Source organism: Geotrypetes seraphini, chromosome 16, assembly GCF_902459505.1.
Source record: "Geotrypetes seraphini chromosome 16, aGeoSer1.1, whole genome shotgun sequence".
NCBI classification, from domain to species: domain Eukaryota; kingdom Metazoa; phylum Chordata; class Amphibia; order Gymnophiona; family Dermophiidae; genus Geotrypetes; species Geotrypetes seraphini.
Window position 1 is genome coordinate 741,988 of NC_047099.1, and position 20,691 is coordinate 762,678.

Here is a 20,691-nt window from a genome sequence, read left to right on the forward strand (position 1 = left end):
CAAATATATATATATATATATTTTGTTTGTTTTGTCCAAGCGATGTATGCCACATGCAGAGCAAGGGCTGGAATCACCTTCCACAGTTCCACTTCCATCTTTGATGGCCACTACCTAGGGGCCTGCTGTCTTTCTAAAGGGATAGCCGAGTTCTCATCCCAGACTCGGTGAAAAACCTTCAGATGCAGTTAAATACTTCAGGAAGCACCTTGGCAATAGCTGACCCCTCCTCGTGCTATTCTGCTCCTGACCGGGGGGGGGGGGGGGTGCGCTGCTCTAGAGCCACTGTGCCCGATGATTAGTGAAAAGGGCGGAAATGTCTCTTTCACTGCCTCGCCCTCTCCACAACATTTCTGTGGCCCATTTTGCCCTTAGCTTTAAAATCTTTTCAGAAATTTCTAATTATAAAAAAATAACCCAGTTTTCACTGCCTCTGAACAATTCATTTCTATGGAGTCCAGCTCCTGCCAGAGGGGACCCTTCAGAGCCCTTTTCTCCTCCCTAACTACAGCACCCTGGATCAGGTGGGAACATGCTGCTTCTCTTGGTTATACAGGACACATTTGCCCTCTGCTTCTCATAGGACAGGACGTACACTCTCTTGGACAGGGAGCCCAGTCGTTGCTCTGTGCCTTTCACAGGCAAGACAGCTGATCACATTAAGAGCAGCGATTCTTAACCCCATTCTAGAAGACAGCTACACCGGCTATTTCTCACATATGCAGAGATCTGGCGTCCATTCTCCACACACGTTCTGAAAACTGCAGCAGACAGGATGGAGTGGCTCTTTCTGTGGCCCTCACATTACATCAGAGTGCTGTCTTCATAGCTCCCATTTGGTGGGAATAGATGAAGAGGGAATTATCCCTCCACCCCACGTCCCAAAGGACTGAAGTCTCTAACCAGCAGCAGTCACGAAGGGAAGGGCTGCACCGTTTATGAGCTGGCAAGATGTTCCACTTGGATGGTGCTGGTACTGACAGTTAGACAGATGTCCTTGTGGTGTTCCGACTTGTAGGGGTTCATGTCAAAAGAGCATTGCGGGACATCACCAGAGGCCACTTGAGGGGCAGGGGAATAGTGGCTCCCGACAGAGGGGTGGATCTGAGAGGGACCTTGAGTTGCCACTTGTGGCTGCGGTAGTGCCGATGGCGGCTGCTGCTGCTCTGGGGCGTTATGCTTCCTCATATGCTTCATCAGATATGTTTCCTTCAGAGAGAAAGAGAAAGAGAAAGACAGACAGACATCACTCTAAAGCACCCAGGAAAACCATACTTATTAATCAAATCAAATCCTCTGAACTCTCCATACCGATGTGTAGGCCCGGCTACAGATGGAACAGGTGTATACTTTTGCATGCTTCACGGTGTGTGTGGTCAGGTGCACCTCCAGTGATGTCGCGTCTGTATATGCTCTGTGACAGTTATGACACTTGAAGGGTTTATCCTTGTTGTGCTGCCGTCGGTGGGACTGTAAGCAGAGGGGGGGTAGGCATCAGACATGATAGAAATGCTAGCAGCCTCCATCCCTCCCTCTCTCCAAGACATTTTACCTGCAGGTTTGAGAGCTGTGTGAAAGCTTTGTCACAGCCAGGGTGGACGCATTTATAGGGTCTGTCCCCAGTATGGATTCTGTGAAGAGCAAAAACCACAAGACACGGCAATTACTCAGGATGTACGGAATGGGAGCGACACATTCAGAACCTCTCATGAAAAGTGAGCAGGATTCAGAGTTATGACCCTCCCCCAACAGACATTTGAAGTAAAATGGAAACGAATGTCTTAGAGCTGAATATGTGGAACCAGATGGAGGTTGAAAGGACCTGGAGCCAAGAAACAAAATGGTTTCTGCCTGGTGAGAGGTTCTATTGATACTAGATCCAAGTTGGGAAAGATACATTTCAAATAGTGAAAAAATGCCAGAATGAACCAACACTGAAAAGGAAAAAGTACACTGCACAAATCTTCTTTATATCTTCCCTGTTTGTGCAGATTACCGGCTACATCGTTCGTGACTTTGAAAAGGAAAATTTAAAGAAAATGTATGCCGAAGCTCTGTAGAGAAAGAATAGCGGAGGATCAATGGGACACACACACAGCCTGTACACTGATCACACAGATGTCAAATGGAGACAGTATGAAGAGACATTCCCAAAACGACTTGGGGAGGGGGAGGAACGCGCGCGCAGCCTGATCATGCCCCTGGGGGAGAGAATGCACAGCCCCACCACGTCCTCTTAATTAGCACGCTGTGTAATATATTCCACCCAAGGTGGCTGCTCCTAGATCTTCTGAAGTGGACCCTCCCCCTGCTCGGGGACCCTTTAATTTGAACTTCTGCCATTACTGGCAGCTGTCAGAAAAAACGAGGGTCTTCTGCCCCTTAAAGTAACTTAACCCAAGACTGCAGAAGGTTACAAATCCCTGTGGCCAGGAGCTAGCGCTGGCGGAAGCATGCAGAGCAGCAGTGTCCTCCCCTGGCAGCGGTGGAAGCAGCGCCCCCTTACCGTGTGTGCTGCTGCAGGTGGGAGAGCTGACGGAAGGATTTCTGGCAGTAGTTGCAGGTGTACGGCTTGGCCCCTGAGTGGATTCGGATGTGCTGGGCCAGGTAGGAGCTGTTGGCGAAGGTCTTGGAGCAGTGAGGACACTTGTGGGGCTTGGCCTCTGTGTGCACCTTGGAGTGAATCCTGCTGGTGGAAGGACACGGTTTGCGACTGGGTTCTCTGTCTCACTATGCACGCACGGGCAGGACCACAGCATTCTCACATCCTGCGCACCGCTCACAAGTGAAGTCTTGAGTGTGCTCTCATCATGTAACATACATGGAAAATGGGCTGCCAATAAAGGGCTCTGAAAATCATGCTACACACATGCTCTCCCAGGATAGTGGCGAGATGCACTGGCAGAGCTGTGTGTGGCTGCCAAAGGGTAGGAGTGAGCTGAGGTGCCAGAGATGTTGGAGAAGGGACAGGCTGAGTGCTGGAGCTGTAGGCAGTGCCTCAGGGTAGGAAGGCTTCTCAGTGCAGATACTATGATGGATGGGGGTGGGATGTCTGAAGATGTGCTAGAGAGGGGTCTAAGAATTGGAATAGCAATGGATGGTTCAGGGCAGGAGAGGGAGGAATCCTTAGTACAGGATTAGCAAGGGGAGGGGATGCCTCACATCTGTTAACTCCAGCACCTCCTGAATTTAATATGTTTCCCCACAACAAATGGTGCTCAGGTTGAGAAAACTGCTGCTACTGGGGAGGACACGGCCGCTGCTTTCACATCCTCACTGTGTTGGCTTCATGATCACAAGGCGCAAATGCAATGTGGCCAGAGGTAAGAGGATACTACTTGAGTGGGAAATCCTCTACATCTATGAAACCAGTGTAAGCAAGCAGTGACCACACCCAGAGGCCAGGGCAAAGACAGATTGGAACACCTCTCCCTCATTACACGCATGCCACAGGAAACACAGATACCAGGACTCGGAAGGGTACGCCTGCGGAACAATACTATTAAACAAGACTTTAGGAGTGTCCATGCAGGTAGAAATCTGCAGATTATGTTCTCTTCTAGCATGCAAGCTATCACAGAAAGACGTCCGCGCTCTCATGCCCATAAGCAGGGAAGCATGCCATCACCTGCTTCCAGCAGTGGTGCTCCTCACTTACCGTGTGTGCTGCTGCAGGTGGGAGAGCTGACGGAAGGATTTCTGGCAATAGCTGCAGGTGTACGGCTTGGCTCCCGAATGGATTCGGATGTGCTGGGCCAGGTAGGAACTGTTGGCGAAGGACTTGGAGCAGTGAGGACACTTGTGGGGCTTGGCTTCCGTATGAGACTTGGAGTGGATCTGCATCTCGGACTTGGAGAAGAAGGTCACAGCACACATCCGGCACCTAACAAAAAAAGAGCCAGAGCTTGGATCAGAAGTCAGTGACACGGCCATACCACCTCGGTCCAGGCCGTTCCACACCCACCCACCTGTAAGTCTTCCCATCTTTTTGATGATCCTCATCAGAAAGGTCATATGGGTCGTTAAGTTCAGGCAGGGCAGGATCCGGCAGCCTCTTCTTCTTCCGGCTCCTCCCAGTTTTGGGGGCCCCTCCTCCACCATCCTTGGGTTTAGAGAGATTGGGCACAACTTGCAGAGACTGGGAGCCAGGGGGTAGTGTTGAGACAATCATAGTGGAAGGTGCAGAGATGGGATAGTTCTGGCCAGAAGAGGATGAGGTGGTGACGAGGGAGCCAGATGGAGATGTGATTACCAGCCCCGCTGTGAGAAAGAGAATGCAAAATCAACCCCAAATTATTAGGCCACTGCTTTGGGTTTCAATTTCCATCCAAAGCATTTGTAGAACTGCTGTTCTACTCCTCATTAGAAATCAGCCATGCAGATATCACAATGCAACAAGGATGTCCCTAAACAGCCCATTGCTTTCATCCTCTCCCCCCCCACCCCCAATTTCTAAGCAAATATTCTCAATATTATCTGTTTCATTGTACCAGATGCCCATGAGTTATCTCCTTCACAGTAACATAACATAACAATATGCTTGGATACTGCAGCTACCTCTCAGTTCTGTGCACTTTACAGAGTAAGATACTGGACATTCACAGTGAATTACAATCCATTAGTTAAAAAAATGACCAAACAAGTATTTTCTAAATGGCAGATAGGTGTTGGAACTTCATATAAAATGACCAAGGTGATCTTCCTCCTCATGATCCCTTTCCATGGCCTCCTCACCTAGCTCATACAGCGAGAGAGAGTGCAAGGCTGCTGGTCTCTGGCCAGTTGGCAGCTGGTACTGCCTCCCACTGGTGCCAAGGGGATGATGGCTCTTCTCACTGATCTGTGCGGGATGGAGGCTCCTCTGCCTGGAAGTGCCTGCTTCTGATGCCCTTCAGTAAGATGAGGTTTGAGATTGAATCCACACCATTATTGGGTGCAGATGTTGAAGTGTGGTTGGTTAGGAGTGTGGTTGCATATAGGACATGTGCAACACTACAGACCTCACCTCCTCTCCTAACCAACCAACTTCAGCACCTGCACCCAATGTCATAATGCATATAATAGCCAGATACTGAGTACAGCATGAAGGAAATACACCAAACGTTCCTGGGTCCCCTAACGACTATGAACCAAGTTTGGGAAGATCGGGTACTTACCTCGATAATCTTTCTGGAAGGGCGGCATATGATACATGATATTCCCATAATTGCAAGTTGTATTGCAGAAGGAGAAATTACCTGCTAACTTTTTTTCTTTTAATTCCTCCAGACTGGCACAGAAACGGATTGGTTTACGCTCCTCTGCCAGGAGGTGGAGACTGAGACACTGATTTTTGGCATCAGTACAAGTGCACTGTGCAGCAGAGAATAACACAGGAAAAAAATTTGTCCCCATCTCAACCCCCCCACCCCCGTCCCTGCGAGCTCGGGTCCTTTGAGATCCAAAATGGACCGAAGACCCCTCTTTCTTGGGCACCACAAAGTAAATGGAGTACAGCAACCAGAGCAGTGGCTGGTGAAAAGCCTTCTTCTTCCAAGTTGCCTGACAAGGAGAGGAAACGATCTGGTGAAGGTCAGGAAAACTCCTGAGCACAACCGTCCCGAATCACTTTGTGTTGATCACGGCCCACCCCCAGTAAAACTCCCGCAGCCGGGCTCCAACTGGAACTGGGGGAAGGATCCGCAATGAGTCATTGGGCTGGATAGGCGGTGGAGGAGCCTCCAGAGGAACCGTGACACCCCCCCCCTGCATGTGTTGAAAGAAACATCCTCTGGAAGGAAACGAGGCCGCACCCCAACCAGGGCATAACCTCCAAAAGTCAAGTAAATGCCCCCGGGCAGAACCACCTTGCGAAGCCTGGCGAGGTCGGTCCTCCAGTTACCGAGGCAATTTAGAGTCACTCAAAGCCTGAACCAGCTTATCTAACTTCTCCCCAAAAAGCCAGCACTGAAAGTGGAACTTACTGAGGTTAGTTTTAGATGCTACATCTGCCAACCAACCCCAGAGCCACAGGGTACAGCGGGCAAAAGATCACACATGGCATCAGAGAGATAAGTAGTACTTAGCTACTTCCTGATCCATTAAGAACTCGCTCAGACCACCGGAAACAAGCCTGGCCCACCAGACTGTCACAAATCGCCACCTAGGCAGCAACAACAAAATTTTGTTTAAGCAGAGCCTCCAGTTTACAGTCCTGAGGGCCTTCAACTGACACGGCATATCTGTGCGGGATAGCCGAGACCACCGCTTCAACCACAGGAGACTTAAAGGTATCTCTGTCGCCATCAGAGATGGGGTAGAGTCTTGCCACAGACCGCGCCACACGAAAAGGCACATCCGGAACTTTCCACTGAGAGTGCACTACATCCCAAATATCCTGATGAATAGGGAAAGAGCGGTATGCTGACCGGATCCCTCTAAGGAGGGTTCCTCTTCAAAGTGTAAAACCGAAGACACACAGAATCTCCTTTAAAATAGCATTATTAACATTCAAAACCCCATCATTCCTAGAAAGGTATATTATTCCATATATTCCTACAAGAAGTTTGAAATCAGAGGACAAAAACCTTCTAGTAATTCCATCGCTTAGTATAATAAATACAAGACAAGATACGATCTTTGTGGTTACAGCGCCCAGAATATAGAACTCTTTACCATCATTTATTAAGGAAGAAAAATCACTAAGTAAATTTAAAGGACAGTTAAAATGCTGGTTGTATAAGGATGGCTTTGAGACCAAAACGTCAGATTCTCTTTTGACCCCGTTCACTGCAGAAACTTGTGTTTCCTTTGTCTCAGATCTTGAGAAATTTAAAAGAAAAAAAATCTTTTTAGTTTCCTTTTACTTTTTGATTACACTTTTAAAATTCTTACCCTCCCATTGTAGTTGCCTTTCTCCCCACTTCCCCTATGTATAAGTCTGTATTGTTCATGTGTGTGTTGTAGTTAATACCTAAGACTCTGTTTTTAATTGTAAATCGCTTTGAATTTATGATATTACAATACATCAAAATTTGAATGAAACTTGAAGAATGAGCTCCTGCAACTCATTCCATGCACACAACAGATGCATCCTTGCCCACTAGAACCTCTAAAAAGTCTCCATCCAACAAATCAGGCCCCTCTGATGGATCTGTACGGTTCACTCCAAGATCCCATTCCTCATCTGGAGAAAATGGATCAGCCATAAAAGAATCCTCATCCCAAGCTGAGACTGAACGAGGAAGGCCGTGGAAGGGACAAACCCCCCGAGTCCCCTGGCACCAAAGCAGGACCCCCAGCCTTGCACAAGGTCAATACCAAATCAGGGGAAAATAACCCCGGCGGCAACACAGCATTTTTGTTAGAAGCAGAAGACACATGTAAAACCTGTTCCTGCCTTTCCAAGACAGGAGAAAGGTTCTCTGAGGCCGTGGGCAAATTGGACACGCTTCCCGCCAAAACCGAGGGAAGGGATGTCGCTAAACTGTCACCAGAAAACATACGCGGCACCAAAGGCATAGCCGACCTCGTCGCTACAGCTGAAAAGGAATCCCCAGCCTGCAACACCAAATCCAACTGACTGCCGGCAGATGAGGAAAGCCTGGCTGCGAAGGAGAACCCAACATGCCGACATCCGAAGTCAGGTCTCCCTCGAGGTAGCCAGAACATTTCGTGCACCCGCTAGCTGCATTCACCGATCGGTGCCCAAGTGCTCATAATGAAAGTGCCAAAAACCCACTCACAACAACGCTGTGTAAAAACAGTGGCCTCAGGCCTCTTCCCCTCCCCACCCTCCCAATACAAAGCTCCTTTTATTTCTTCCCACAGCCAACCAACTGTATCAAGAAAAAGGAGACCCCACAGGCACTCTAAACTATAGTCAGTGCAGATATCGGTGGCCAGGCGTACAGTTGAGGCTCCTCATTGTCAGAAAAAAACCTGGGAAGGGTCTCGACCCTTCATAGGCTTCCCTTTGACTTTCCACACTTGCTCTTCACCCAATCTCCCTCCAAAGGCTGTGGAGGGGTTCTTTTCCTGGAATAAGGAGCCCTCTCTGATCCCATAGTATTAAGGGTACAAGCCCAAGGCTCCCACCACTCCCTCACATGCCCCGCAGCACACGGATGCTGTTCAGCCAGCCATTGTAAATCTGGCATGATATAGGGGTATCCCCATTGGAGGAGTCAAGTGGTTTTCAGCCAAATCGAGGGGTTTTGGGGGCAGATAGAGGGGATTTCAATAAAAATCAGGAAATCCAAGATGGCTGCAGCGGTGGACCAAAATGGCCCAGGGAAACCCACTAAAGGGTCAAAAAATTCTGGAAAGGGTATTTTTTTGAGGTGGGGGAACTGCAAAATCAGAGCCCCCCCAATTTTCCCATAGACCACAATAGATAGTACTCACTGTCTGTCTGTGCTGGGCTAACCTGCTTCAGCTGTTACAGAAATTGACCTGGAGAACTAACTGCCTCACTTAGCCAAACCAGGCTGCAGTCAGACTTAAAGCTTGACCAAGGCCTCAGCCTCCATATCTATGTAGCAGGCACCCATTAAGCCCTTCTGGATCGACACAGGGGACAAACAGCCTGTGCTCAAGCACCTGATAAATCAGAATGCAAGCTAGCTTCAAGGAGAGTGGACCCTGAGCTCCACAAATCTCAATGCAGGCCAACCAGACAGGAACCCAAAGGGTTGCCTTGCCAGCTGCAGACTTCTTACACAGAGTCTGTGTCCTCTCCCCGGCAGAGCTGACCCAGGGTCACCAGGGATCTCTCCAGCACCTAAGGTCTCAAGCTTTGATAAAAATCCTGAAAAATAATAAAAAGTTATCAGAGCCGATCAGAATTGCATCAACTTGCTTGCAGAAGGGAAAAACTGTATGGGGCTCTACAACACTGGAGGAGGCGGAGCTGAAGAATGTAAAACAAGTCGCGATTATGGGAGTATCACCTATCGTCAGGACTCATATACACATTGCACCAGAAAGAGTGGCTGCACACTGAGTGAGTTGACATCACTGGTGAGACAAGAGCTAGATATATGGGTGTCACATTGAAGGTCACAAAGTAAAAAAGCATGTGGAGGAGTGGAACTGGAAACTCTCACCTGCAGTCATGAGCCCCGTGGAAGGGACGGGCACAACAGTGATGTTCTGGGTCACAGAAGCTTGGCAGTGTGGTGCCAAGTGCTCTGCTTTGTTGCCTGTATCCATAATGCCAGTGGGAAGAGAGACTGAAGTGGGTACTGTGAGAAGTGCAGGGTAGTGTGGTGGACCCAGCCCACAGCCCTTGTCTGGAATCAGTTGCTCCTTCATTTTGTTCAGAAACATTGAGTTCTCAATCTAGAGAGACAGAGAAGGAACAAATCAAACAGGAAGAAAGATGCAAGGTGTACAGAGCACTGGTCCTGTGGTACCAGCTGTGGGAAGCAGGATGGCTCCTGCAACCTAATCAAAGGTATAAAAAGTGGTTTTCAACAAGTGAAAACACAGAAGGAGGTGGGAAGGTATATGATAGAGAATGACACAGGGATAAATTTTCCCCTGTCTCCGCCCCATTCCTGCAAGCTCTGTCCTCATCTGCACAAGCCACAAACACTAAGTGTTTGAGGTTTGTGTGCTTAAGGCAGAGCTTACAGGAACATCAACAAAACTCGTGGGGATGGGGAAAAATTTGTTCCCGTATCATTCTCTAGTATATGGGTTCCATGAGCGATGAGACACTTACCTGGCTAGAGACTGTGGGAACCGAAGGCCAGAAGTAGGAGGAGGAGTTAAAGTGTGAATCTTCCATCCTTCCTGCAAAAGATAAATCGGTAAAAGGCAGAGAATAAGTCCATCATTCTCAAAGCCCAGGGTGACAAAAATGTTGATGGCACCTTATAACCAAAGTACTCAGGCACACACTCAAACTATCTGTATACTCAATGCTAATACCCTGAACAAAATCCAAACAGTGACTTTTTGCTAGACAGCAACAGTGAATGTGCATAGTACATACCGCACACAGATTGCGCCACTAGGTGGGCCAAATGAAGTTGGGGAGAGGGAGGGGGAAAATCAGAATCCCACACAGTGAGAACACAAGAAAAAGCACATGCTCACCGTGCACTGGTTATCAGCACAGCACTCCCTAGACCAGGGGTGGAGAATGAAGGCCACAACCCAGTCGGGTTTTCAAGATTTCCCCAACAAATTTGCATGAGATCTATTTGCATATTTATTGGGGACATCCTGACAACCCAACTGGATTGCGGCCTTTGTTCCCCACTGCTTGCCCTAGACATGAATGCTTTTCTTATACTTAGGATCCTTTTTCCCCCCCTATAACCCAAAGAGAAAACCAAACAAGTTATCCCAGATTAGTTCAATATAAGTGGAACCCACGAACATCATTTAATAAGAGTGTGACAAAAATTAACTTTACAGCAAAAATGTAAAATTGTCGGTAAAAGATGAAATCGGGAAATGCTAGACATTTTCTATTGTTAAACTTTTTTTTTTTGCATGCACACACGCAGGCACGTAGCCCAGGGTGAATATTATGGAACTAGAAGTTAAGGAGTGGTGCATACGTTTCCCCATGACAGCAAGTAAATGGTGATCATTGCTGTAGTCTACAGCCTGGAAGGAGGAGGGGTAGACCCTATCTCTGGGGCGGCATAGGTTTGGAAGTTTGGCTTTAAGACAATAGGCAATAATTGGAATCAGCTAGAAGAGTGAACTTGTGACCTATACATTTTGCATCTCTGGGAACTGTCAGATGGCTCAGGACTTGAGTTCCAGCAGTTTCCAGAAGCCAAGCCAGCCTCTGGACTTCCTGGAGGGTGGTCTCAAAAATGTGACCTTGCTCCAGAGGAGTCTTAAGCCCCGATTCTGGACAGGAAGTTTGTCTTTTGGGAGAACAAACCAATTGATCACAATAAGAACTAAAGATATGTTTAGATCCATCTTCCACTACTTAGATCTGGACTTTGAACTTGAAATAGAATCCATCCAACAAGGAGGATTCCAGTGCATCTGAATTATTTACATCTAAGTGGAACTTTGTACATAGGTTGCAGCTGTGGAAAGAAACTGTTAAAGACTATTGCTCTTCTGTGTTCCAAGCAGAAGTAAAGGTTTGAGTTATTCAGCAACTTACTGGTGGGGTCTACCATCATTGGGAGAGGAGTGGAAGTCTGGTGCATGCTTGCTCAGGAGTCCAGTCGTAGAAGTTCGCTCTTGCTCTGGTCTCACCTTACTAAAAATAACTTTGTGTGCCCTCTGCCAGCATCCAGAAAAAATGGAGGGGGGAGTGTTACACATATGTTAATTAGAGGCAGATTTCCAGCAGAAATTTCACTAGTAACGGATGTCAACAGACTGCAGAAAAGGACAGGAGTACATTTTTCTCTGTGACAAAGAAACAAATATCCCAGGCAATTCAGAGTTTGCCATCTACTCCTGAAGCTAATGGTCCTTGTCCAGTGCACCTCATGAAGGATTTCACAATATCATACTTTCTTAAAGGAAAGGGTTAGGCCTTCTCCTTATTGACAAGATCTGAGGTTATTTCCTATCTCCCCACTTGGCAAACTTGATTGTCTATGTCATACATCATCAACATCCTTAGCCCAATTCAAGGCTGCTCTCAAAACCTACCTATTTAAGAAGATAAGATGTGTCCCTTGGCCTGCCAAGATGAAAGCCTCCTCGTCCCTATCTTCCAATCTCCCCTTATTTCAATTGCTGTAATTGTACATTGCTCAGACAGCTCTGATGGGCGGTATATCAGCATTATAATAAACTTGAAACTAGCAATGAATAGTTTACTCCTCAAGATGGCGAGCTTCTGTTCAGTTTTACATGGAGGCATTACTGATTTAAATTTATGTGGTGTTCGATATACTGCTGTTTCTGTGTTGTGGACTCACAATCTAACTATGGTCCCTGGGACAATGGTACCCCAGGGTCACAAGCAACAGTGCTGGGATCAAACCCACAACCTCAGGGTGCTGAGACAACAGCTCTAACCACTGGGCCACTTCTCCACCCTCTACAACTGACCACTTGATGTTAATCTTGGAACATAAGGCAGCTAGAGGTGCAACATTTTTGGATATTTTGCATTTGCCTATTCCATCCAGAATTTTTTTTTAGATCTCCCCTCAGCCATCTCTTTTCCAAGTCCTAATCTCTTTAGCCCTTATTTGTTGTTCCATTCACTTTATCATTTTGGTAGCCCTTCTCTGTCCCTTTTTGTGTTCCACTATATATTTTTTGAGATGTGGCGACCAGAAGAGCACACAATAATCAAAGTACAGTCATACCATGGAGTGATAGAAGCATTATGGTATTTTTTTCTCTATTCCTTTCTAAGGAGAAATTAGGTTCTTAACCTGCTAATTTACTTTCTTTTAGCCTTTCCAGACCAGCATGGGTTATATCTCATCATGACCAGCAGGTGGAGACAGACAAAACTTTGGAATAGTACATATCACGTGACTCCTCCCTAATTACATCAGTCTGCCGAATAGCCAAGCAGAACTAAGAACTATAAACAGAAAACAAACAGGAGTAACAACTAATAAAAACAGGAACGCTGTTTGAAAATTTAAATAGCAAAGGTCCCCACAGCTCGCCAGCTGAGCCACATCCACTGTTCTTAGATCTCCCTGGCCTTAGAAAAATACTAAAACATAACAAAAAAGCAAAATCTGCATGCAAGAACCACACAATAGACAGGGTGGGGGTCCTATGCCGATCTGGAGAGGCTAAAAGAAATTAAATTAGCAGGTAAGAACCTAATTTCTCCTTCTTTAGCAACTTTCCAGACTTACAAGCAGGATGTACCAAAGCAGTCCCCATGATGGGTGGGACCCCCAAAAGGCCGACACCAGAACACGTTCACCGAACACCGTGTCACGACACGCCTGAACGTCCACACGGTAGTGTCTGACAAAGGAATGCAAGGAAGACCAGACTGCAGCCTTACAAATATTCACAGGAGGCACCAGCGAAGACTCAGCGCAAGAAGCTGCCTGACCCCGAGTGGAATGGGCCTTGAGAAAATCCGGAACAGGCTTTTTCTGAAGAAGGTAAGCGGCAGCAATAGTCTCCTTGATCCAGCATGCAATGGTAGCCTTGGAAGCGCCATCCCCCTTACGAGGACCCGCCAGAAGGACAAAAAGATGATCTGATTTCCTGGGTCCTCCGCACATATGCCCGAAGGACCTGACCAACATCCAATTTGCACAACTGTTTCTGCTCAGAACCCTCCCGACTACCTAGCACTGGGAGAACCACCAACTGATTGACATGAAAAGGAGAAACTACCTTTGGCAGAAAGGAAGGAACAGGCCTTAACACACTCCCTAGAAAACTCCCGACTACCTAGCACCGGGAGGACCACCAGCTGATTGACATGAAAAGGAGAAACTGCCTTGGCAGAAAGAAGGAACAGGCCTTAACACACTTCCTAGAAAACTCCAGGAAGGGAGACCTACAAGAGAGAGCCTGCAGCTCCGAAAGACATCTAACAGAAGTAATAGCCACCAAGAAGACCGCCTTAAGAATAATAATAATAATTTTATTTCTTATATACCGCTATACCATAAGTTCAAAGCGGTTTACAACAAGAACCATGCAATGAGAGTATGCGGTGATTACAAGAAGAAGCATATGTTTAGAACAAGATACATAAGTTTGGAGCGGTTTACAAGAAGATACGTGCAATGAGAATATGAGATGTATGCAGCAAGCAACCAATGATTACAGCCGGATACAGAAGTACAGAGCGGTTTACAACAGGGTACATGAGCTTGGGGCAATTTAGAAGAAGATGCATGTAAAGAGGATGGGTTTACAACAATGTGCATGTAAAGGGGGGTGGGAAGAGAAAGGACTTTCAAGGATACAGAATTCTCAGTGGAAGAGACTCAAATTGTGTTAAAGAGACGAGTCTTCAGTGATTTCCTGATGTCAGCATAAGGAGCGGCTTTGAGTATGGTTTTTACTAGCCATGTGTTCAGTTTGGTTGCCTGGAATGATAGCATTCCGTCCAGGAACTTCTTGGAGTGACATGATTTCAGAGGTGGGTGATTAAAGAGATGTATTCTGCGAGAGCTGTTATTCGGGCAGTTGAGGAAGAATTGGGAGGCGAGGTAAGTTGAGCTGATGCAGGTGAGCTTGAAGAGTATTCTGGATTCTACCGGCAACCCGTGATAGGTTCCCATTTTTTTAGTGTTTTGGATTCATCTTAGCTTGTGAAGTGTCTTTTTATAAGCTCCCAGATATATAATGTTGCAGATGGATGATTGTACAAGTAGCCAAAGGCTCAAACGGGGGCTTAGCAGCCTGGACAGGACCCGATTCAAATCCCACGAGGGAACAGACGGTCACGAGGCTTGGAATCGAACAACATCCGTAACGGTAGTCAGAGGCTGACCCTGTAATAACTCAGCAAAGGCTGACAGGGCCGTGAGTTGAACCCGGAGAGACCAAAGCAGGCCCCTGTCCAGGCCATCCTGCAAGCGCAAAAGAGAGACCACTCCCAGCACCGGACATCTATGCTAGAGAATGACACGGTGACAAAATTCATCACCATTCCCGTCCCCGCGGATAACCGTGGGAAACCATCTTCATGTCATTCTTTAAGGAGAGAGGAAAGAATCAGAGTATGAATGGCCACAACCACTGACCCACAAGCTTTGCTTTGAATAATGCTGGTGTAGAAGGACCGAGGTTGAAATAGACACTAGAAATGACATGGGATTATTTCCCGCGGTTATCCACGGGGACGGGGACGGGGATGAATTTTGTCACCGTGTCATTCTCTAATCTATGCCAAAGCCCGCAGGACGCCGAGAGAGCGGAGATCACTTTATCTGAAAACAGGGAGCCGGATCGGACAGGGGAACGGGGCTCCGACCCCAGGGTCCAGTTCTGGACCTGAAGAAAGGGCAGAACATCATCTGCTTCTTGGGATCTTACTTTGTGTCTCAGCTCAAGAGTGTGGGTTCAAAGCCTGCCCTGCGCCCACTGACTCTGGCCCAGTCCCTTAATAGGAAGGAAAAGGGGCTGTTGCGGGGGGGGGGAGGGACTTTGCCAGCCCTTGTTTACCTGGAGGGCGAGGGACGGCGCATGCTCCGTCGCTGCCTCGGACTACGAGCCCCCGCCGCACGTCAGCCCGAGACCCTCCGCTGGCTCGCTCGCCGCCGCTGACCTCTGGCCGCATCCCTCACACCGCGCTGCTTCCGCTTCCGGGGGGACGTACGGGCGTGCGTGTGTCCGCGCACGGAACCCGAGCGGCGGCGGCGCTCGCTCCTGTCTCCCCCCCCACCCCCACTAACGGCCGTGGGCCGCCGCGCGCACCTTCTATCCCCACGCGCAGACAATAGAAGGTGAGAACGTGCTGCGCGCGCGCGCAGGCCCTAGACTCCACCCTCCCTTTTTTCCTTGCTTGCGTGTTTGCAGGGTTTTTTTTTTTTAAGTTAAATAAACTTTATCAAACAACGTCCCTGGACACCAAACAAACACACCCTACAAAGTACGCGCGGGCGATGGCGGCTTACCCTTCTTGGTGCGTAGCCTCTGCAGGAAATCAGGAGACAGGCAGGGCCGAGAGACGGAGAGAGGGGGGGGAAAGCGTTCCAAGAGACGGGCCGGGCCCCACCGCGCTACGTCACTTCCGCCCGGCGTAGACGCCTCGCGTACAGGGAGGGCGACTTGCCGAGAAAAGGCGCAATAGCGCTTCTAAAACAGTCCCGCGTTTCTCGAGCGCGTACCAGTGGCAAACTAAGAGCGCGCAGGAAAAACGAAGGGGAAACGACCTCCTCAACATGGCGCGCCGGCCGGACGCAGGACGCGTCAGGGACCCAGCGCTATGACGTCACGGGCAGGTCGTGGGCGCTGCGCTTGCAAGGGCATTCTGGGATCTGTAGTCCCCCTTGTCTGCTTTTGGGGGGTTGCCCTATCCATTCATGAATTCAAAACAAAACCTGAAAACGGACAAAATTGTGCAACTGGAGGGTTCTAAAAGAGAAGTGGACAATTGAATAAAAAGTGCATAAACAAATAAGTCTGAACCACTTTTCCAAATGAGCAATAAGATGGAGATGGAGAGACAATTTCACGTAGCCAAAATTGAATACCGCAGAGGAATTTGGGTCAGAATTGGTTTCTTCTTGGATTTTCCTCCTTTACACATAGGTGCGTCTGGTGCTGGGAAGCCCGCAACCCTCCTCCCCTCCAGTAGCTTTTTTAAGAAACGGTGGTCCAGCGTGGTCCGCCTTTCTCGGCAGCGTGATGCACAACTCATGAGCGTGACCTTTGCGCTTCTTGCCCCGCTCTGTGATTGGCTGCAGTCAGCAATCGTAGAGCGGCGCTGGACCACCGCCACTTAAAAAAGGTACCGGGGAGGGGGGGTACAGTGTATAAGGTCCATAACACACACCCCCTTTTGGGGGGATGGAAAAAGTGCGTCTTATGGACCGAAAAATCTGCTAGATCAAAAAGGAGGGATCAGTTGAATTAAATGAGATATGTAAAGAGAGCATTTGGATCTGAAGATCTTAAGGGGATTCCCATAGATCTAAGAACTCACATATCACTCCTTTTTGTATCTCTTTCTCTTCCAGCTTTCTTGGGGGGTTTTTGTCATAGATGGCTTCAGATATGGTCTCTCCACTCTGGACTGAGGTGAGGAAGTTTCAGAAGAAACTGCGTCAGATTGAGAACCTCCAGCATTTGCAGAGAGAACTGACTGTACTTCAAGTACCAAAGTGACTGTAAAATCTGCAGAGGCTGAGGCTTTTTTTTCTCTTTCTTTGGTACTTGCTTGTTCTCCTCTTTTTCTCCCCCACCCCCACCCCCACCAGATATCTCAAAAAGCAAAGATCCGCACAGCCTTAGCTCGGCTGCTTTCTCTTGTGGCAGAGGGTACTGATGATCCTTCATTGTGTCACAACACTGACCTGAATGCCTCTTGCCAGGAGATGGTTCAGAAAACTGAGACACAAGACATGAAAAGGAGGAAAGTCTTGGGAGATGGCTCTCATTTGAGTCTTTTTCCTCATTCTAATCCTGTAAATGGTCTCTCCATGTAGCTTCTCTGAAGAGATTAAGACCTCTATTGCTGTTACTTCTGTTGAAACACTTAAACCGCTCCACCATTTACCAGTGAAACAACCAAAGATGTGTCTGGCAGCAGTAGAAGCACCGAGCTCAGCCTGCACAGTCCAGGCTCAAGAGTCTAGTAAAATTAGACATGAGCAGAAGCATTCATGTTGCTGTTTTAATACTTTAAGTTTGCTGTGATCCCACCAAGATGAAAGAATCTTATCTGTACATTAATTGTATTTTTAAACTGAAATCATCCAAACTGCAGTCATTGTAAAAATACATATATAATACGAAAATCAGAAGAAAGGAATGTATAAAAGAAAATTACAAATCAAATGCAACATAGTCCATAAAGACTGTGAAAGCAGAGCAGAGACTCACTCCACCTCATGTCAAAACTTCACCATTTACTTAAGTGGGGGAACAATCTTACTCACACTACCTACCATGCACTACACACATAAGGTCACTAGAAGATCTACTGAACTTCAGGAAGGCAATGAAAACTCACCTCTTCCCCAGACCTTCTGACAAAGGGCCCGACCCTCCACTGTTTCAAATCTCAAATGTTGATGCGATCCATCCTGTGTCTGACCATGCCATGTTTTATCATACAATATTCTACACCATACCATACTATGACTGCCATGCTACGATTTCTCATGCCATGTTTGCCATTCCAGGTCTTCTGTGCTTCATTTCATCATGCACGCTTGCCTTACCATTTTTGCCAAGTTGTGTCACTTTGTAATGCTCTGTCTCACTATACCATGTTTTATCATATTATGATTCTTCCATTCTTTGTTAACTATGTTTTGCCGTTGTGTCAGACAATGTTTGCCATGCTATCTTTTACCATACTATGTCTGAGAGTGTGGCACAGTGGCTAGAGCTGCAGCCTCGGCACTCTGAGGTGGTGGGTTCAAACTCACACTGCTCCCCCATTGCCTCAGGTACATTAGATAGATTGTGAACACACTGAGGCAGACAGGGAAAAATGCTTGAGTTCCTGAATAAATTCATATAAATTGTTCTAAGTGCCCCTGGGAGAATGGACTTTTTCTCCAGGAACTTGTCAAAAATATCTGGATTTTAAAGAGGAAATGTTCTTAGTCTGCTATTGAGCTATACATGTAGGAAAACACTGATTGCCTTGGGATTGGTAGCATGGAACGTTACTACTATTTGCCAGGTACTTCGTGACCTGGATTGGCCACTGGAGGAGCGGTACTGGGCTAGAAGGACCACTGGTCTCACCCATTATGGCCATTCTTGATCTTCTTGCAAAATTCCGTAGGCAAAACCAACCAGGAGTAACTGCAAAGAACATCCTATTCTGTTTTAGACATTTAGGGATCAATTTTCAAAAGATTCACATAGCTAAGTTTAGAATGGTAAACCTTAAGGAGGGGCAATAAGATGGTTATAGTCTGCTGTTTTCCATTCTTGAAGCCTGGTAATCTTCAGGGAGGGTGGGGGGAAGTAGGCATTATATATACATGTCAATTGGATGGCTTGCTTTGTATTGCTGAACCTCTGACTTTGAAATATTTGACCAAATTTCACCAGGCGCCAAAAGTTAGACAGTCGGAAGGAGTACGTCTCTCTGGCTGTTCACAGGACAAGCTTTGAATTAAGCTAGTCACTCTGGGTTTTCAGTGATAATCTGCTCAACTCCACACATACAAATCTGGTCCAGGTAAATTTTCAGCCACAAAGCTAGCTGATTAGATTAAGCAGCAGTTTTTCATCAAAAAAGAATGGGGAAAATGACATTGTTATCTTTGCCATGGGGGGGGGGGGGGGGGCTTTGTTTTCACAGAGCACTGGAAAGGATGGACAGAAGAGAACAGCAAGGTTTCCGCTAATTCTGTTCATATTCCTTTCTTTTCAAAGAGGTCAAGGCAGATGCCTTTAAAACATGCAATGTCACCTCAGTAACAACTATAGAAAAATAGACAGATTATAAATTCTCAAAACTGACACATTTCAATCACTACATTGAAAATAAAATCATTTTTCCTACCTTTGTTGTCTGGTGATTTAATTAGTTTGTGGGAGGAATTCCTTCTGACTGTGCATTCCCTTCCCCCATGAGTCCAACTTTTCTTCCTCTCTCCTCCACTCCTATTGGCAACATATTTCCCTCCTCTATTATGATCTTGCATCTCTCTGTTCTTCTCAGGGTCTCTTCTGTCTGCACCTCCCATAGTCCAGCATCTGCCTCCTGTCTTTCCCCTTTGGTCCTGGCCTATCTCTCTCTGTCTTTCTTCTGCTTACAACCCCCCCCCCCCCCATGACTAGCATTTGTTCTTCTTTCTCTACCTCTCTCTCTCTTCCTTCCTCCCTCCCTGGTCCAGAATCGTTCCACCTCTCTGCAGTCTCTCCCTCTCTCTTTCCTCTATACACCCCTAAGTCCAACATCTGCCCCCTCTCTTCTGCCTCTTATGTTTCAGGTTTCTCCCTCTCTCTATCTTCCTTCTAACATTTTGAGTCTTCCCACTTTTGATCCAGGTCTTTCTGTCTCTCTCACTCTCCAGGGCCTGGTATCTCTCTCTCCTCAGTTTAGGGTGTTTCCCCTATCTACCCCATCTAGTCCAGCATCTGCCCTATCTTCCCCCTCCCTTTTGGTTCAAGTCTGCTTTCCCGTCCCTCCTCAAGGTCTTTTTCTGTCTCTCTCCCTCCCCCCCCCCTCGGTATCCAGATCCAGAGTCTCTATGGTAATCCCAATTCTTCTGGGGTCCTCTAGATAGGCGGGGCCTTACCTCAGCTGCTTCCCACACCCAGCAAGAGAAGTCATCTTCCACACTGACCGCCGTTTAGCGAGGACCAATCTTTAAAGCTAATTAAGGCAGCCTGCAGAGCGAACCTAGTAGGCTGCCGTTGGCCTCCACAGCATGTTAAGAACCTAAGAATAGCCTTACTGGGTCATACCAATGGTCTATCAAGCCCAGTAGCCCGTTCTCATGGTGGCCAATCCAGGTCATGGGACCGCGGCAAAGGGAATATGCTGCGGAGGCTGACAGCAGCCTGCTAGGTTTGCTGTGCAGGCTGCCGTAATTAGCTTTAAAGGTAAGACAGTGAGACTAAGGGGGAATTGCTCAGCTAAAAGGCGCTAGGGAGAACACTGCTCTTCTTGGTTGGGCTGAAAACTTTTCAGCAGCACATCGTAGTTGCAAATGAAGGGTCATGGGGCACTAGCAAAGCTGAAAAGCATACAAGAGGAAACAGACTCACAAAATGATCCTAATGATTTTAGTCTGCAATTATTTATGAAAACCGATCAATTGTATATTCTTCACAGCAATTACATGCAGTTCCATTTACCTGTATCAGATGTACATAATACTACAGAACTTGGTTTTCAATGCATATTATTTTCATTTGCAAAATTCTACCTGTCCATTATTCTGAAATTCTCTGTTTCTAAAAGTTATGAAATGAAGAGTAAAATGCATTTCCTAACCACCTTATACAATTGTTAACCTGCTAAAGTCATCCCTCACTCATCCCTATCTGCTTAAGTATTTGATATCAATTTGGGATGACAACATAGGAAGAAAGAAAACACAATACACAGCACAAATGAATCAGAAAAGGAAAGTTATT

The 20,691-nt window shown here is 47.1% G+C and overlaps 1 protein-coding gene and 1 long non-coding RNA gene across 6 annotated transcripts; one reads left to right on the forward strand and one right to left on the reverse strand.

The window, feature by feature from the left end:
- Window positions 1-295: 295 nt before the first annotated feature.
- Window positions 296-15,665, reverse strand: ZNF384 (zinc finger protein 384). Of its 5 annotated transcripts, none has more exons than XM_033924148.1 (10): window positions 15,534-15,660; window positions 11,123-11,244; window positions 9,707-9,777; window positions 9,087-9,321; window positions 3,969-4,260; window positions 3,659-3,883; window positions 2,507-2,686; window positions 1,553-1,631; window positions 1,312-1,470; window positions 296-1,209 (listed from the first exon to the last, which is right to left on the reverse strand). In XM_033924148.1, exons 2-10 carry the CDS (start codon window positions 11,166-11,168, stop codon window positions 937-939), a joined length of 1,560 nt encoding a protein of 519 aa, XP_033780039.1. In that variant the 5' UTR covers window positions 11,169-11,244; window positions 15,534-15,660; the 3' UTR covers window positions 296-936. The 5 variants fall into 5 exon arrangements, with proteins under 5 accessions (XP_033780039.1, XP_033780040.1, XP_033780041.1 ...); XM_033924149.1 differs by lacking the exon at window positions 15,534-15,660 and adding an exon at window positions 15,082-15,211; XM_033924150.1 differs by lacking the exon at window positions 11,123-11,244 and having other exon boundaries at window positions 15,534-15,665.
- Window positions 15,666-16,031: 366 nt separating this feature from the next.
- Window positions 16,032-17,856, forward strand: LOC117350127. Its single transcript, XR_004537247.1, has 2 exons — window positions 16,032-16,170; window positions 16,599-17,856. It is a non-coding gene; the product is annotated as an uncharacterized LOC117350127 (long non-coding RNA).
- The last annotated feature ends 2,835 nt before the right edge of the window (window positions 17,857-20,691 follow it).

What these genes read in the sequence shown, in the direction of transcription:
- ZNF384 (XM_033924147.1), bottom strand. Translation starts at nt 15,196, where the DNA reads ATGCGGCCAGAGGTCAGCGGCGGCGAGCGAGCCAGCGGAGGGTCTCGG. An exon ending in TTCCCACAGTCTCTAGCCAG is followed by an intron (nt 9,322 to 9,706) that starts GTAAGTGTCTCA and finishes CTGTCTCTCTAG; the next exon opens with ATTGAGAACTCAATGTTTCT. An exon ending in CACCTGCAGCAGCACACACG is followed by an intron (nt 1,632 to 2,506) that starts GTAAGGGGGCGC and finishes TGCTCTTCACAG; the next exon opens with AATCCATACTGGGGACAGAC.